Here is a 17,483-nt window from a genome sequence, read left to right as displayed (position 1 = left end):
GTTTTCAGCAGATCATTTGTGACAAGCAGGTGCCACATGTCATTCAGAAGGGCTAAAACTGATTGCTGCTTGTGAGAGAAAAGAGGCTTTGCTGTGTCTCCAGACTGTGACTTTTGTTGGGCATCTTCACCTGAAGTGTTATGACCTGATTTTATTATTCCTTTTTCTCTTCCCTTGCATTGCACAATGAAATGATAATAATTAGATGTTTTATTTTTGTCAGACTAATAAAAGAATAAATCCAAGAAGCTTTGCCTTTGATTTCATTGTTCTTTTTCAGCCTTTTGTTGTTTGGTCTGGAGCTTTGTCTTTAGCTGTTGCTTGTCCTGTCCATGGCTTTTGATGATTCAAGCTAATCTCTAATGAAGTGGGCACAATGTTGCACGAAAACAATTCCACAGCCTTTATATTTATCCTGGCAATATTGCAAGAAAAGTTCAGCTATAAACAGGAAAATACATCAGAAATTTAAGGCCTGATAGATTGTTGTGCATCAGACAACAAAAAGAAGTTTGTTTTGATGCTGGCAGTTCCAGCTTGTTGGTTGATACCTCTATAACAGCAGGCTTGATTTTTCCACCAGTTCAATTCTGATATGGTTTTAATCACTTTTGAGAACCTCTGGAGCTAAACCCACTGTTCTAAACTCTCTGAAACCTCATTTTTTCAACTTGCAAATGGTTTGAAGCCTTTGTTGTGGGATAGCTGCTACAATCATCTGAAGATTGTAGTAGCAAAGGCGAAAGAAGATAAATATTTTGTAGCTGTTATGGTGTCTCTCATTGCTGCTATTAAAAGTGCTTTGAGGACCAATGAAGTTAATGAAAAATACTGGAAATAGTTTAAATCTTAATGAAGAGATTTAGGTAATTAGTCTAGGGTTTGGGTCAGGAAAGCAGCCATCTGAGTATAACAAATGGGTTTTTTTTTTTTGTGCAGGCTACAGAACAGTTGAGACATGGCTGTTCTTACTGTTCTTAGCACTGCTAACTTTTCAGGTGATGGAGAGTAGTTCAGGCGAGGTCCTGCAAGAATTTCCCTTCTTTTTCTTCTGGAACTTTTAGCTGCCCCTTTCCAAAGGAGGAAGACCAAGTTACCTCTTGTGTTGCTGAAACACATCAAACAGTTCATATGAAAGCTAAAGCCCTCTTGTATTGCAGCTGTGTCTCCTGTCCTGCGGAGTTCAGCTTATGCTGGAGCAAGCTCATTTTTCATGGCCCATTCATTTTTTGAGCTCTTCTGTATAAAAGCCTAATTTAACAAAAAAAAAATTAATAAAAGCATAATATTTTTTAATTATGTCTTACCCATAGTTACCCACTGCTGAAGCTGCCACTGCCTGGAACAGGACCTGTGGAGTACAGCACCCCTGTGAAGGATTACTCACCACCCTCTCCAGACTTGAGTCTGCAGCAGGGGGATCTCAGTGAGCGTCCCGACTGGGTGAGTCTTGTGCTCTAGGGGCGGGGTGTGCTGGAGGGGGTTGATGAGGGGGTGAGCCATCCCTGCTGTGTTACCTGCACGTTACTGTAATCAATGGAAAATATTTGTGGGGAGGTGGTGCTTTGTGTAACTGCTAAGTTTAGGCTTTATTTGTCTTGTATTGCTTTGTCAGAAAAATGGATGCTAGGCATTTGGGAGAGTTAAAAGCTTTGAAATGCTGGTTAAGAGCCTATTTTTCAAAGGTAATTGTATCTAAGGTAAATAGTACACTTTTTAAAGCATTATTAGGTTTTAAATAAGTTTAACGATGGGTTCTGGGATAACGGCCCCCAATTTCCTAATATCATATGAAGGCATGCATTTTCCCTAGAGCAGGAGGACAAGCCTCCTGCTGACCCTGCTTCACATTTCCTGCCCTTGGCCTTCTCTGAAAGGTGAGGATAGGGTTTGGTGAGCCTTTACTGCTGTAACTGTTTGCAGAGGTGCTACCAATAATTATGGTGGTGGTTCTCTCTGAAAGGATCTGGATTCTGGCTGTCAGCCAGCTTCAAAGATCAGTAACTAGCTGTCAGAGTAGGAATGTCTGTCTGGCCTGGAGGTGGACGGCAGACTGTCCAGCTCCTCAGCTCTTGCAATTTTTTCTCCTTTGGTTTCAAAAATACTGCATCTACCAGGGTTTTTTCTGATGGTGTGGGTACTCTAGGCTTCACCTTCAAGACACAGGCTTTTTTCTTAAGGTCACAATCAAGTGGGTTTTGTTTGAATTTTAATTTGGGCAGCCAAAGACACTCCCTGTGGAGCTAGCTATTACAGTCTGGTCTACAGGGTGTAGGGATGCTTAAAGAACCTAGTGAATTGAGCGTAATCTAAAAGTGAGGGTTTTTTTTGTTTTGAGGTTTTTTTAATTGACTGGTATGTATCGTGCAGGTAAGTGAGACTTATATCCTTATGTTAAGGGTAAGAAATTAATTTTCTTCTGCATGAGCAAACTGGGGAGTCCTGATGTTTCCCAAGAAGGCTAATAACCTAGTCCAGGAAATCAGGAAACAATTCTAAAATCATCCTTTGTAACCTGCATTGTTCTTTTTCATTCCGGGGTGTCTCTTAAGTAGAAGTTACCTGTTGGCTTAATGCTTTTGATGCCTCCAGCAATCTGCTCTCTCTGCTTGTGTGCTCTTCTCACTGTGAGTGAAATAATTTGCTGCCTTCTACGCTCCCTGGTGCCACTGAGAGCTTTTTGCACTATGCTGTTAACTTAGGCTGCTGCTGGCTGATTAAATCTTCCCTTTGCTTTGTTGCATAGTTCAGCTAATAGAGCACAAAAGTTCTGGCTGCCACAGCACGTCGGTGCTGCAGTCCCCAGAGCAGGGTCAGCAGCCTGGGTACAGAGACCAGGAAGATTCAAACGGCACCCAGCAGAATCGACACAGGCTGGGGGATCTGCAGTGTTGTGAGAGGCAGTGAGTCCCTGCTCCTGCCTTTCATCCCAGTACCAAATTCAGCAGGAGCTGGGAGCCTCTGCCTCACAAAGAAGTGCAACGGACTGATGCCAAAATGGTCAGTGGCATTTTGCCTTTTTGAGAAACAGACTCTTTTTGTTCTTGCGAGGTTGGTACTGTCATGTTTCACCTCTAATTTGGGAAAGGAAAATATAGGCTGGCAAACCCCTTCCTGAAAGGTTGCCAAGCTGTGGTCTAATTCTGCTAAGCAGCTTCCCACTCACTGTGTGTTTTCATTCTCCCTCTCGTTTTCCCCACAGTATGTTGGTGCTCCCGTGGCCTACATTCAGCAGATCTTTGTGAAAGCTACAGTCTCCCCATGGCAGAAGAACTTCCTTGCTGTTGATGTATTTCGTTCACCCCTCTCCCGCGTCTTCCAGCTAGTGGAGGAGATCAGAAACCATGCCCTGAGAGACAGGTAATTACTGTTTGTTGAAGTTTGTGTAGAAGGCAGACTGGCCACTGTTGTACACACCTAGCTTCTAAATTACCACACATGTCTGATTATTAGCTTTAATTTTGTAAGATTCTCAAAATAAAAAAAAAAAAATAAAAAAAAAGAGATGTTACTGCTAACAAGTGATATCATATCCATCCAGTGCTTAGAGCTGTTTGCCTTTTGTGCTAGAGAACTTGCCTTTCCTCTAGCCACCTAAAATTGTCAGGAACCTTCCAGTCAGAGTCCTAGGCAGAGAGGTCTGGAAGCTTCCAAGGTTATACCCGTTACAGGAGACAGTAGTGTCATATAATCCCTTCTTAAGTGTGCAAGCTTCATATTAAAGCAAGTTCATTTGACCCTACTGTGCCTGCTGTGAAGATCTAGAATTTCAGGTGGTCAGGAACTTTCTTCTGATTTTTCACTTTGGCTCTATTTAGGACCAGTTTATACCTGCTTGTTTTTGTCCTGACACAGTCTTTGTACAAAATCAGTTTTCCTCTGCTTCCAGATATTTACAGGGACAACTCATGCTCCCCACCCCAAATCCTTGTTTGTTAAGCTAAACATATGAAACTCTTGGCTTACCCTGGTAAGACAGCTCTGTATTCAGTTTGTCATCCTGGTTCCTCCTCTTGGCACTGTTAGCATTTCCTTCCTGAATGTGGGAGATGAGAACTGTAGACAGTATTCTCAGAGAAGTCTCATTTGTGTGTTATTTTCTGTGGAAATGCCCCTCCTGAAATACAGTGAGATTGCAGGTCCATTTTTCATGGCCAGTCACATCAATTTCACACATTATGAAGTGATTGATTAATGTCTCCCATGTCCTGCTCTGTCATTTCCAGCTGATGAGCTCCTGCCTTATAGCAGAAACTGTTTTTAGTCCCCAAGTGCATGATCTTGTAATTTGTACTGTTAATAGAAAGGGGATTAAATTTATTCCAGCCCTCGCATCATCCATTTCAGATACTCTGTTCCTTTTCTGTATTAACAGTGTTTCTCTATTTTGTGTTGTTGGCAGATGTCCCCATATCTTATTCCAGGGTTATTTAAAAAAAAAAATAAAAACCCTGGTTCTCTGAACTATCTGTGACAAATTCCACTTTGTTTTCCTTGATACTGGTGGTTCTCCTTTCAGCAGCTACATGACCGTTTCCCTCATAACCTAGTTCTTTACTGCATCACGATTTTTGTGCTAACTTTCATGTCTTTCCTGTGAATTGAACTAAAGCATTTTCTGTGTGGTGCTGCATCAAAAGCTTTGAGGCCCCAGTAGCTGAGATCTGCTGTGCTTTCCCCATCCAAGAAGTCAGGCATTTTAAAGAAAAGACAACTCAGATTAGTTTGGCATATTCTCTCTTTGTAAACCAAGAATGCATTTTACACACATTAATTTGCCTCTGAGTTTTTTTGAAATAAGTTTTCCTTCAAGTTCTGAGTTTTTATCTGTGGTCAGATTCTTGGCTGTGTTTACTTTCTAAGGACCAAAAGGCTTCCTTACTTGTCTCTCTGTGTTCAGTGGGAATAATGATGCTGAGAACAGGCCAAGTGTGGTGAAAAATGGTGGGATTAGAGTCTGATCATCTCCTAGCTTTTCAGCCAGGAGCTTGCTTTATTCTTTGTCCCCTAACTCACATGGGTAGGGAAGATTTACTGTTTATTCATACTTCCTTGACAGCGTTCTTCATTGCTTCATTTTTGAGTGTCTGCTTTACTACTTTTCCTGGTGATTTGTCCTTTGTTTTAAACCATTCCTTGCAAGCTAGCTGTCTGCTTTCTCTGTGGTCATTTTTTAGAAATGCCGTTTATGCTGTTAAATTTGGAGCTCTTCCCTACCAGCTCACAAAGCCTTGGCACTGACATTCTTTCTGTGTTTTCAGTCTGTCTTCTCCTTTATCATATGTGTGACTTTTGATAGTAATCTGTATGTAATTGCCAATTGCAGTTAGAAACAGCTTACTCCCAGGGAGTCTGTTGTCTTCTCATTATCTCCCCTTGGTGTTGCCCTTGATGAACAGCAATGCAGCGTGGAAGCAAAATTAATCTTACATAGCCACCAGAAGGAAAAGACTTAAGCACTTAGACCGAAACCTTGGGATAAGAGCTCCCATTTTGGTGACAGACTTGGATATTTCAGGAAACATCTAACTCTGAGACAAATAGTGAAGGTATCTTAAAAGTCATTATGAAGTTCCTTGTTGTCAGTTGCTTTTTTCAGTATCAAAGTTAAGTGCAACTGATTTTCTTAATATGAAAAAAGGCCTTCTTTTATACTAAAGTACAGAAGGAGCTGAAGATTATTGATAACTGGATGGGAAACACAAGGCGAGTGCTTAACAACTTTGAGCAGTCATCATTAGTAAAAAGCCAGAAGTGACCTGAAATTTGTAGTTTGCTTCAGTTCATGTTTTTAGGTCTCACTGCTTCCACAACCTACTGGTAGGGATGTTAGCTGCATGTGTTTGCTTCAGAAATGACTGTACATAGGCTTATCTGCAGTATAAACTGTCATCACTGTTCTGTTTCAGAGTTGGGTAAAGCTGAAATACAAAAGAAGAGCTGTCTTACTCTTCCTGGAGCTATTATCAGAAGCATCACTGCATCAGTTCCTTTAAATTATCTTTCAGAAAGCTTTTATTCCTGTAAACACAGTATTTTTGAGCATGTTTTCTAGTATTTTCTTTTGATAGCTGTGACGTTCCTAGGTATCTCGCCATGTGGTGACAGGGTATAGATTCTGGAGGGAGTTTTCACAAAGACATAGCTCAAATCATCGTTGGTTTCCACGTTTGCTCTTTGTAGTCATTATAGAAAAAAAACTCCTCTAGAGAAGGCATTTTACAGTAGGACTCTAACTGATCTGTCTTCTGGAGCCACCTTCTCTGTTATCTGTGAGGCTGGAGCCAGGGAAGACTGGTTTCTTGTGTCTTAACTTAGCCTTTGTTAAATATACCCGTCCTGTGCAGATCCCACCGGTTGCCCAACTCATGCTGAGGGAATTGTTCTCCTCTGGACCAGCAGCTCTTTCTTATCTAGCCAAAGAGCGCACTGGCAGGTTTGGGCACTAAACGTTCGCAATCAGATCCCGTTGTGAGCCCAAGCTGAGTCTTGCTTCTTTACTAGCTGATAAGGATTATGTAATTGTGTTAAAATGAAGTTGGGGGAACAAACACAAGTTCCAGTTCATACCAGTTACACCTCTATTAACTTCTGAACCTGTAAGGCTTTTTCTGTTCCATACAATGCAGAGGAATTCTGAAAACATTTTGCACAGCTGCTGATATTGAATCCTTTGTACATCTTAGAGCACTCTGTACACCTTAAATGCGCCACCTCAGGAAGGCTAATAAAGATTTCTGTAAGATGTCCCAACGCCAATGGGGAAAGAGGTATGCAGAGGAGTTTAAGGTCTTTGAAGAATTCCAGGGAGACAGTTTCTTTTGTCAACTGGGGGTATCTTAAATGCGGAACTGAAAATTGAGGCACCCAAGATGGGCAAAGAGTGAAAGCTGGGTGGCCAGACAGTATGCAGAGAAATGGCAGTGGGGTTCTGGAGTCTGTACACCCATTGCAGTGGGATCCTGCTCTATGGCCCGAGGCTCTCGATCCTTGGTTATAAAGAACAAAGGCAGTAACGTGGTGATTGCAGGTCCTTGGGGTATTCATCTCGGCACCTTTGCCTTTTGTTGGTGAGAGCTGCAACACACACGGCAGTGTCTAACATTTGTGTTTCAGTTCTGGTGTCAAAAGCTTGGAGGAAGTTTGCCTTCAGGTAACAGATCTTCTGCCTGGCCTCAAGAAGCTGCGGAATCTGCTCCCCGAACACGGCTGCCTCTTACTGTCTCCAGGGAACTTCTGGCAGAATGACCGAGAGCGATTTAATGCTGACCCAGATATTATCAAAACCATCCACCAGCATGAACCAAAGACATTACAAACATCAGCTACTCTCAAAGGTAAAACAATGGAGTGCCAGAGAAGCTGTGATGAATGCCTACAGCTTGCATCGCTGTTTTGTCCTTGGTATCTGCAACATCTAGATGGGCAATATTACCAAATTGGGTGGCATTTTGTTACTCACAGCATCTGAAGCAAAGCTACCAAATATATGTCGTTTCTCATTTTATATCTGTATTTGACCCCAGTTCTCTTATTTGTGGAAAGTGAATTAATTCACTCAGACTCCTTTCTGTAGGTGTAAAAATAGCGGGTAACTTGTCTGAGTCTTTTTGTTCCCCTTAGTCTACATATGCTCTGTCTTTTTCTGTCGTGCTACTGTGTGTTGTACTCAAAGACTGCCTCATTGTCACAGATAAATGAACATTCATCCTGTGGCCTCTTGTGCATTCACTGATAGCTCCTTGCATATAGCCCAAGCTGACACTGGATATTATGAAAGTATTTTTCTCTCTTAATTAAAAAAACCCACCTCTGGCTGTGTCTGGGATCATACTGTTTAGTGGTTCCATAAGGCCAGAGAAAGTGCTGTTCCTTTGGTTTTAAAGGAACTTTATAGATCTCAGAAAGCCTGTCATGTGTCATGTCTGAAAAGTGATTTCATAACCCTAAAGGAAGTTGTTTTAAAGGTTGTTTTTTGAACATACAGAGTGCATGCACGCTGTGGTTTGGACGCATGGAGCCTCTCTTTGAGAACTCATTCACAAACGAGATAGTGATCCACAGTATCCTGGGAGATCCTGAGAACAGTGACAGTGTTCTCATTGTGGGTGGTTTTTTGTAAGTCTGCATTTTAGCGCGCAAGTTTAAACAGTGGAGACATTAAATAGTCCTTTACAATGCGAAGTCTTCCTGGAACCTCTGGTTCAAATCACACACTGACATGCACAAAAAACAAGCATCCAAGGATTTTTTGGCTTCATCCTTAAAGATGATGCCAGTCTTCTCTTTTGAAGGATGGATTGGGTGCCCACTTGACGTGCCCGTATGCTAACACACAGAGCATGGGGAGCGAAGAGGAGGAATTGGAAATGTGTGCAGTTGGAGGGCTACAACCTCAGCCAGCTGACAGAGGTGGTGTGGGGTAGTTCGCAATACTGGAATGCTGCTGTAGGTAGGGAGACACAGGCTTTTCAGGAAGGACATGCCGGGAGGGTGAGGAGTTGTCCTTTGTGTGAGTGAGCAGCGGGCACATGTGGACCTTGGCTTAGGAGCAAGAGAGCTAGTTGAGAGCTTATGGGTTAGGGTTAGAGGGCAAACCTTGGCTGCTGCAGACTGCCCAGTCAGGAAGAAGATGACAGACAACTTCCCCACAGGAAGGAAGATTTTTCTTGCATTTAAAGAGAATTTCCTGTGTTTTCATTTGTGCCCATTGCCTCTTGTCCCATCAGTGGGCACCCTTGAGAAGAGATGCTGCTGCTTTACTCTCCTGCATAAAATATTTATCCACATTAATAAGGTCTCACCAGAGCACTGAGAAAGCACTTCCTATAAGAACATTCGGCATTTGGCATTCTTCACAATGAACACCTCCTGTATCCCATCTTTTTTGTTTATTTGTTGTTATCCTAATGTTTCATTCATACTGTGGTTTTGCAGATCTGTTGTTTGGACTCCCTGGGAAGTACAGCGGGGTGAACCTCTATAATAGGAAGCGAGTGGTATCATACACTGTCACACTGGGTCTCCAGCGATATGATTCCAGGTAAGGAGCTTTAGCTGTGCTAGTTCTGTGTTAGGGATCCCTTGTTCAGTTCTTGGCAAGTTTGCTGTTTTCTCTGCTCTGATTATTGTTATATTCTGCTTTGATCTCCATTTTCATGTGTGTTATAGAGTACGTTAGGATCTTCTGAATGTGCTGTGGAAAAACAAGTTGCTGTTTTTAGGAGAAAACTTGCTGTGTTTTAAGGAAATAAAATACTATCAGTTCTCAGTTTTTCTTTAAAGAAGTGTGTGTGTGTGTATATATATATATATATATATATAAAATAACCAAAGCTGCCAATGGGAGTTCCTCTGATGATGGCTTCATCAGAGCATCTGCACACAGAGCTGTCATTGTTGCGGCCAAGGCCCAGTAGGTCTGTTTTGACCCAGTTCCTGCTACACAGAGTTGTTTGCTTTCCAGTAAGCACTAATTCAGCTGGTACAAACTGTGAAACCCCTTTGGCACTGCTGGCAAAGCTGGCTTGGATTGAGTGGATCTGAGGACTAAATGCTCTGCGCAGTGCTGCACAGAATTCCCCAAGGGATGCGTAGGACAGAATTGGCAGCACAGTAGTTGAAACTTGCTCTGCTGCTGCCCATGCAGGCACCCTTCAGCCTCAAGGACTGTCAGTAGCACCTTTCATCAGATATCCTTATGTAAAATTCAGGGGATGTTTGAGACTACAGCATGCTCTGTTCCCCCCAGGGCCAAGATTTTGGATGATGAGCCTTTGCTTTAAACAGTTTTGCTGAGTCTTCACAGCTGTCTTTGAATCTTCGTAGAAAACAAGGTCTGTGAGATTGCCACAGTACGTATGTGACAGATGTAGTTTGGTCTACAGAGGAGCAGACTTAGGAGTCAGGCCTAGGGAGAACAGTGTTTTTGTGTGAAGTCTGTGTGGACCTATGGAGTTTCTTCCTACCTGCTCTGTACCCACTGAGCTCCTCCTTGGAACTGTGTGCTGGTTGCTGGGTACAGTGTTAAGTGACATCCTCCTGCTTGCTTCTCACCTCAGGTTCCTCAGCAGCCTCCGCTCTCGCCTCAAGCTGCTGCATCCCAGCCCTAACTGCACACTGCGAGAAGAGAACATTGTTCATGTCCACTTCAAGGAAGAGATTGGCATTGCTGAGCTGATACCCCTCGTCACCACCTACATTATACTCTTCGCTTACATCTACTTCTCCACACGTAGGTTTGTGGGGTGGAGAGCCTTGAGGGGAGAGCAAGCTAATAAGTCACCTGTACACCTGCCAGCTGAATATATGTAAGGGGTCAGTGGTGCGGTGCCCTTTCCCTGGCTGCGGATAAGAGAGACTCCTGTCCATAGCACTGCAGTTCCCTCCTGTTCCAGCAGGAAAGGTGTTGGTGAAATTTTACCCTGAACTGTCATGTAGAGAATTAGTAGTCCTGTTTATGTGACTTTGGCTAATTTGTCCCTCTTAGCCAGTGTGGTGTTATTCCTTGTGATGTATTTTGAGGTGTTTGCTGTCTTGGGCAGCTGTAAAATGCCATACTAATGACATTTTTTCCAGTTTATAGAGATGAATTTGTTGTCAGACAGGTCAAATACATGTTCTGAGCTGGTGGTTTTAGACCTTACTAGCCACATTTTTTCCTTTTTTCATGCTTCAACAGTGCTGTACTGGAACTAGCTGGGAGCTCCAGGCCGTGCATTAGCCTCTGTCCCACCCTTGTTACAGTACCTCGTACCTACTGGGAGGAGCTGGGAGCTGCATCTCAGACATTGAGACTGAACTACCATGACTTCTGGGTTGCAGGCTATTAAGCTACCTGCTGATACAAGTCAGGATGAGGATCCCTTCTTAATTTTTTACTAATATGTAATTTTCTTCTGCTTGGTAACTGAGATTTTGCATTCTGTTTTTCAGGGAAGATTGACATGGTGAAGTCGAAATGGGGTCTGGCACTGGCAGCAGTCGTGACAGTGCTCAGCTCTCTGCTCATGTCCGTTGGGCTGTGCACGCTGTTTGGTTTGACACCTACTCTTAATGGAGGGTATGTTTCCATCACAAAGCCTCTTCCTAAAGAAGGGTAGAGGGAGGTGAAATCACTTGAAAACAGTTGTGAAATGCTTAATCTTTAAGACCTTGTATTTTTCAAATAAGCTTATGTGATACTGTTCTACACACTGCTGTGCAGAATCACCATCAGATGCTCTCCTGGGCTGAATGTGGGCCATGTGTCTCTGCTGGCCAGCAGATTGCCCTGACTGGGTCTCAGTCTTCCTGGGGATGCCTGACTGCTTAGCTGTTGGCTCTTTCTGCCTAAAGCAGAAGGGAGTTGTTGGGACAACGTCTTATTCATAACTTGATTTCCTGGCAGCTACATAGGCTCCAACATACACTCCTCCTGCAGTGACTTGTCATAGCATCCAGAAGGGCTTGTTACTGTTTCTCTGGCTGATGGAGGTTTATTACATTTACTCAGAAAAATCTTTAAAGGTGGCAGAACTGACCTGTTTATTTGTGCTTGGGAGGCTACCTGGGTGACTTTGCCCCCACCGCTGATAGCTGTCAGCTCTTCTCTTAACTGGGGTTCCTGTATGTGTTAGAGTTGGCATTTGGGATTTCTGATGTGGTTCCTGCCGTGCATTGTATTTGTGCCAAGCTGAAAACCCCTGAGAATGCTCTAACTGGCACCTCACCTACCCATTACTCATTAATTAAAGTTCAGTTCAGGATCGTTCTTTTGATTTTCAGTTCCCTTTCCTAAGTAGTTAAGGAAATATCTACCATTTTCTTCCCATCTCCTCTTTGCAGCTATATACCATAGGAACAATGAAAAGTCTTGACCCACAAGGAAGACTCCTCAGTGCTGGTGATAGTTTACCAGAAGCCAGAGACAAGTGAAAGAATTCCTCTCCTAGAAGCCTAAAAGGGCTATGAATAATCGGCTTCAGAAAATGAAATATGTGTTGTTTCTGGTTTTACTGCTGTGGTGTCTTGGAACTTTTAATTGTGGATCATCACAGTGTTATTCTGTGAGCTGTACAAATAAACCCGATAGGATCCACTGGGAGTTGTATGATTTTAATGCAAGAAAAAAGGTGATACTTGGATGCGGATGAGTGGGAGGAATCCAAGGCAACAGTTTTGGTTAGTGCAATGACCAAGGCCTTTGCTATCACCCTTACTGTTGTCACACAGAAGGGCTAAACTAACCTAGTTATTCCTCCTACAGGATAGAAAGAGTTAATTCAGTCCTTATTTCTAGAAATTATTAAATGATTGCATGGACAGTTTTGTGTGGGGTTGAAACTTAATTCTTGCAGTACTTCATAGATTATGTCTGATTAGGTGGAAGACCCTTGGATTCTGTGGTGATGGGGTGTGATGACATTGAGGGTTTTTTTACTTTTGGTGAGTGACCTTTTCCTGATTCTCTGGTGCCTGCCGGAGCACTTTCCCTCTAGTTACATGATTCCCCGGTGGGAACAGAGTGTTCTTGGTGTGTCATATACCAGTGGCGGCGTGCTAGGATTTGGCCAGCTTAGGCTGCAGTCTGGTTAAACTTTGATCAGCCTTTCAGCCTTTTTTTGTCTGTTTTGTTTACAGCAGAGCCTTCCAGATGTGGGTGTATTCGTTTTGAACGGTACCTGTATTTATGATAAGCCTTTTTCCCTCACTGGTTTTTGTAAGATATTAAAATAAAGCTTTGCTGCTTAGAGGTCAGTGTTTGCTTGCCACAGATAGGATATCTGTGCTGGATCTTAACCAGTATCACTCAATTTTTATAATGTAGCAAAATGATTATAGGTGAGGTAGGCATTAGTCTTACTTTACAGGAAAGAAAACTAAGTGGAAATAGGTGACAAGATCTGTGCAGGATAGAAGAAAGAATAAATAGTGAAGTTGAGGAGAGTGCCAGGAGTTCACTAGATGTGGGATTCCTCTGTGCTGGTGGACTGGGAGAGTCTTTAGATTAGAGCCCAGAGCACAAGGCACCAACCCACAAGCTGGCATCTCAGCTAGGTTAGAGGAATCGCAATCTGAAACGATAAGATACTACTCCCTGTGGCCTATACAAAAAAGACCTAAACTGACTAGCTCAAATGTGGACAATTGCATTTTAGGTGTGATAAATTGGTAAATCTTCCAGACATTTTGGATAAACCAGAGGTTGTTTCTGTTCCGAAATATATATGGAGTCAGAGAAGATCTGTTTTCTTTATGAGTTAACAGTAGTGTTTCTCTTGACTCTCTGGGATGCTGGATCATGCTATGATGCAGCACCTTCTGGCATCAAAGCAGTAAGTGAAGTGTAAATGTTTTGGTAGATGGATATGATAATGGCATCTCCCTTTGCTCTTCCTCTTGTAAGCTCTTTCTCAGTGTTTGGCACTGTATGGCAGAAAATACAATGAGGATCTCTTGCCATCTGCCTCGCTTTGAATGGGGACAAATCAACTTAGGCTTTGGAGTTGCAGGGCATGAGCAGCTTGTGTTTGTCCTGCACAGTCACATTGCTCTTCAAGAAAAGCTGATGTCTTGTTGCATTTAAACTGCCAGTTATTTAACATGAAAACTGCTGACTCGTCAAGGACTATTGAAACTCATAACCTGGGACTATTAGTTAATTATCTCCTGCAGTAGAAGCTACGGTTTAAGTAGGACATAGTTGATGAGAGAATTATGAGTTTTCTTTTCCGTATTTGTACTGCCTTCTGAAGGCTCACTGCAGCTTTTCTGCAAATGGTGCTAGACCCCCTGCCTGTCTTGCAGGACTGTGTATAAGGACATGACTCTGCAAGGACTCTGCAAGAGCATGCCCTTGCAGATAACATGCTCTGCAGGATGGTACACTGCTGTGCTGGGCACCAGAGGTCTCCCTCATGTTTGCTACATTCTCTTTATTTAGAGATTTCCATCCCTAAGGATTACAAAGAGCTTTTCTCACATCTGTCTCCTGTCCTAAAGTACTGCTTGGAGGAGTGACACAGGTTATGAACTGAAAATGCTTTACATAAAGGCAGGAGTGAGTTGTGCTTGCTAAATTTTGGATTCTTTGACATTAACAAGAAGTGGCCCATGAGAGGCTTATATCTATTATTTTTTTTTCACTCACTATGGAAATCCACTGCCTGCACAGCTTTAAAACAGGAGGTGAAGGGACCAATGCATTGCAGAATTGTTAGAGCTAAAATTTAGTTAGGATACCTGGAGAAGGGTGCGTGAAGTTAGGGGTTTGGGTTTTTTTATGTAGTCTTGCTTTCAATGGAGCTCTTACTGTTTCGGCTTGCCATTTGTTCAAGGAATCAACTGGAATGAAGTAGCTGAGTTAGCAGTGTTTTTCCCCAGCTGAGCTTGTAAGGTACAGGCTGCTGACAGCTACATCTGTGCAAACATTGTTGAAGCCCATGTCAGATGGCCATAGGCGATCAAAAACAGCATTTGGGAGGGTTGTCCTTGGGGGTTATGGCAGGTAATGACAGAAAGCAGGTGGTGTTCTTCTGAACCCCTGTTGTTTACCCCTCTTGGCTGTTAGTGGTGTGCCAAGGGGTGTGTGCGCATGCACGCACATTCTCCTTTTGGACCCGTACATACTAGCACAGCACAAATCCATTACCCTTCTGCCGGGAAAGCTTTACTGGTTTTGCTTAAGTTTACCTGAAGGAAAATGAAGAGATTTGCTATTTACCATGTTCTGGCACAGAACAGCTTTTTTCTCTCTGATCCGGACTGCAGGTAGTTGAAAGGAGAGAAAAACATTTAGGGGTGAAAAAAAGAGTTGGATAAATTCATGGTGGTGACCTTGGGTAGTCTTTTCTGCATGCACGTATTCTGAAGGGCAGATCCATTTCAGTGTGTTCTCTTGACTCTTGGGTAGAAACCATCCCTGGCAGAATTTATTTATGCACAAAGCATAGGTACATTTCATGTTGTTCTCAGTGTTGTGTCTTCTGAGCTGCCTGGAGTGCTGGAGAACAGAGCTCCATGCATGTTAATTTATCTCCTCCAAACAGAGAAGCTCCTTCATGTGTCTCCTTTGCTGTCTGAGACTGGATTGCTCACAGCAGCTGCAAGGTGTGGAAGCTTGTGCCCACTGGGTGTCTAAACCAGGCACTGTCCATGCTCTTCCTTGAGAATTTTTTGGGGAAGGTTTTGTATAATATAACGCTTAGCTGTGATTTATCAGAATTTTCACTGTTGATGATGGGACGTGCTCCCTACCCTCTTGTTGCAATGCTTTCTTGCTGACTGATTCCTACTGAGTCTATTGCAGTGGTGTTTGAAGCCTGCCTTTTTGATTTGCACCTCTTTGTACTACATGCTGGAGAGACTCTTAGAGGGGCGCTGTCCCAAACTGGGAAGCATTAAGACTGGTTTAGTGGTGGTCTACGGTGGCCATTTTCCAGAAAATCACGCAGCTTTGCAAAAATATTAATATCTGTCCAGGGCCTATGAAATACAGAACCCTTACCTCATCATAGAGCAGTATTTTATGAGAAGAGATTCGGCTAAGAGCACTGGATAGTGTTTTGTTACCTTGACTTTAGGATGTGTGTTTGCTGCTTAACATTCGTTCTTCCCTTCTTTTTCACCAAGGATCTTATTCTCAGTTCTGGTTCTGTTTCCTCTAGAGAGATATTTCCGTACTTGGTTGTAGTGATTGGCCTAGAGAACGTGTTGGTTCTCACCAAGTCGGTTGTCTCTACGCCCGTTGACCTGGAAGTGAAGCTACGCATTGCCCAAGGTATGCAGCCTGCTCTGGAAAACTGTTAAGGGAAAGCAAATTAGGGCAACCCAAGGACTGGGAGATGGGGAATCATCTTAATTCTGCTCTGTGAAGGAAACAAGAGCTGTGTGTATTGAATGTGAATTGTATTCTATTAGTCATTTTGTACTGTTTTCGTTAATTCCAAGATCTAATATAAGCCTGTAACTGTGGGCACTGCTTTTTGAGATTGTTGACTGATGCATCAGCTAAACAAGTTTTAAAACATGAGTAAGGGAGAGCTCTATCTCCTGGTATAGTTATTTAGCACCTTGTCTTTGTGTCATGAATATCCTAAGTGCAGTCCACAGGTCATACGAAGTTCTGCTGAGCCTGTGACAAAATTATCTTCTCTATTATGTATACACTCTGTACCTGCATGAGGATTTGAGTGTGCACAAACCATGGATAAAGGGAGTTTGCAAATTTAAAAGGTGTTTCTAAAAGTCAGGGAAGAGAGACTCTGGAGTGTTGGCTAGAAAAATCTACCTAGCTTTGAAAATACAGGTGGTTTGTATCCAGGATCGAAAACAGGACTCAAAACTCATTGGTCCTTTACACTTCTGAATCCCTGTATTGCCCTGTGCAGTACTCTCGGACTGCTTAAATCGGGAGAGTTTTGTGAGCTGAGAAAGTCATCCTGAGCTCCCTCTGTAGTTAATGATAATCCTGCTAATGAAGACATTGGGAGTCTACAGCCCAGTTCTTTGACTTCAATATTCAAAACAGGTCAGATGAATTTTTGCCTGAAAGTGCCTTTTTTGCCTGTCATCTATAGACGCCTAATTTTAAAGAAGGAAAATCAGTTCCTTTTTGCTATGCTCATGTCTGTCCACTGGTGAACAGTCTCCTTTTACCTGGCTTTGCATGTCCTTTCTCCAGGCTTGAGCAATGAGAGCTGGTCCATTATGAAGAATATGGCGACAGAGCTTGGGATCATCTTGATCGGGTATTTCACCCTTGTCCCAGCCATCCAGGTGAGTATGGCTGATCAGCCTGAGTTTGCAGGACAGAGGCTTGGAGGCACTGCAGGAATGCAGCGTGCAGTATTCTGCTCCTCTCTGACTGGTTGGATTAGGAGTCTTTTAGTGGGAAATATGTACATCTATACAATGTGGATCCCTCAGGAGCTAGCCTTCTGTCCAGCAGCTACCCCTGGATTCCCATTCTCCCCAGTTGGGATCCTTCCAGTAGCTGGGCTTACACATTCAGTTCATCCAGTAGCTGCATCCTTGCTCTCCCCAGCTGCTTTACACACACCCCTCCCAGGCCACTCCCCCTGCTCATCAGTAGTCACTAGTGATCGCAGCCTGACATGCATACTCCGATGAGCTTGTGTCACTGGTGACCCAGACACACGGGCTCCTGTGCCCCCATGGTACCTGTTCCAGTTGCTGGTGCTTAGACCCTGCTTGTTCCAGTTGCCGGCACCACAGATGAGCACAGGTGCACAGAGGACGTGTGGGTTTGGAGAGCCTCTCTCATTGACTCGCCATGATGGCTGTCACCCCTGGACCACAGGGCTGTTCGCTTTGCTGTGACAGCCCTGGGAGGAGCTGGAGCAGGGAGTCATTTCCCTCTCCCCCATCCATTCATGCTCCCTGTGTTTGTGGAAATGAGCTTCCTACCACAGAACTTAACGCTGCCCAGTGCCTTTGCTGTGGGCATGCCTTTATTCCAACCTTCAAGTGCCCTTTTGTGA

At 43.3% G+C, this 17,483-nt stretch overlaps 1 protein-coding gene across 3 annotated transcripts in view; it reads left to right on the top strand.

The window, feature by feature from the left end:
• Positions 1-17,483, top strand: part of SCAP (SREBF chaperone) — a 68,558-nt gene that overhangs the window by 34,904 nt on the left and 16,171 nt on the right. For all 3 annotated transcript variants that reach the window (XM_056333981.1, XM_056333982.1, XM_056333983.1), the window contains exons 3-10: positions 1,314-1,443; positions 3,203-3,360; positions 7,117-7,337; positions 8,938-9,043; positions 10,062-10,234; positions 10,936-11,062; positions 15,648-15,760; positions 16,664-16,758. In XM_056333981.1, the coding sequence (XP_056189956.1) occupies positions 1,314-1,443; positions 3,203-3,360; positions 7,117-7,337; positions 8,938-9,043; positions 10,062-10,234; positions 10,936-11,062; positions 15,648-15,760; positions 16,664-16,758 (1,123 nt within the window). The remainder of the gene's footprint in view (positions 1-1,313; positions 1,444-3,202; positions 3,361-7,116; positions 7,338-8,937; positions 9,044-10,061; positions 10,235-10,935; positions 11,063-15,647; positions 15,761-16,663; positions 16,759-17,483) is intronic.

Source organism: Falco biarmicus, chromosome 4 (genome assembly GCF_023638135.1).
Source record: "Falco biarmicus isolate bFalBia1 chromosome 4, bFalBia1.pri, whole genome shotgun sequence".
Classification (NCBI taxonomy): Eukaryota; Metazoa; Chordata; class Aves; order Falconiformes; family Falconidae; genus Falco; species Falco biarmicus.
Note: the sequence above shows the minus strand (reverse complement) of the source record. Positions and strands in the feature narration are given on the sequence as shown.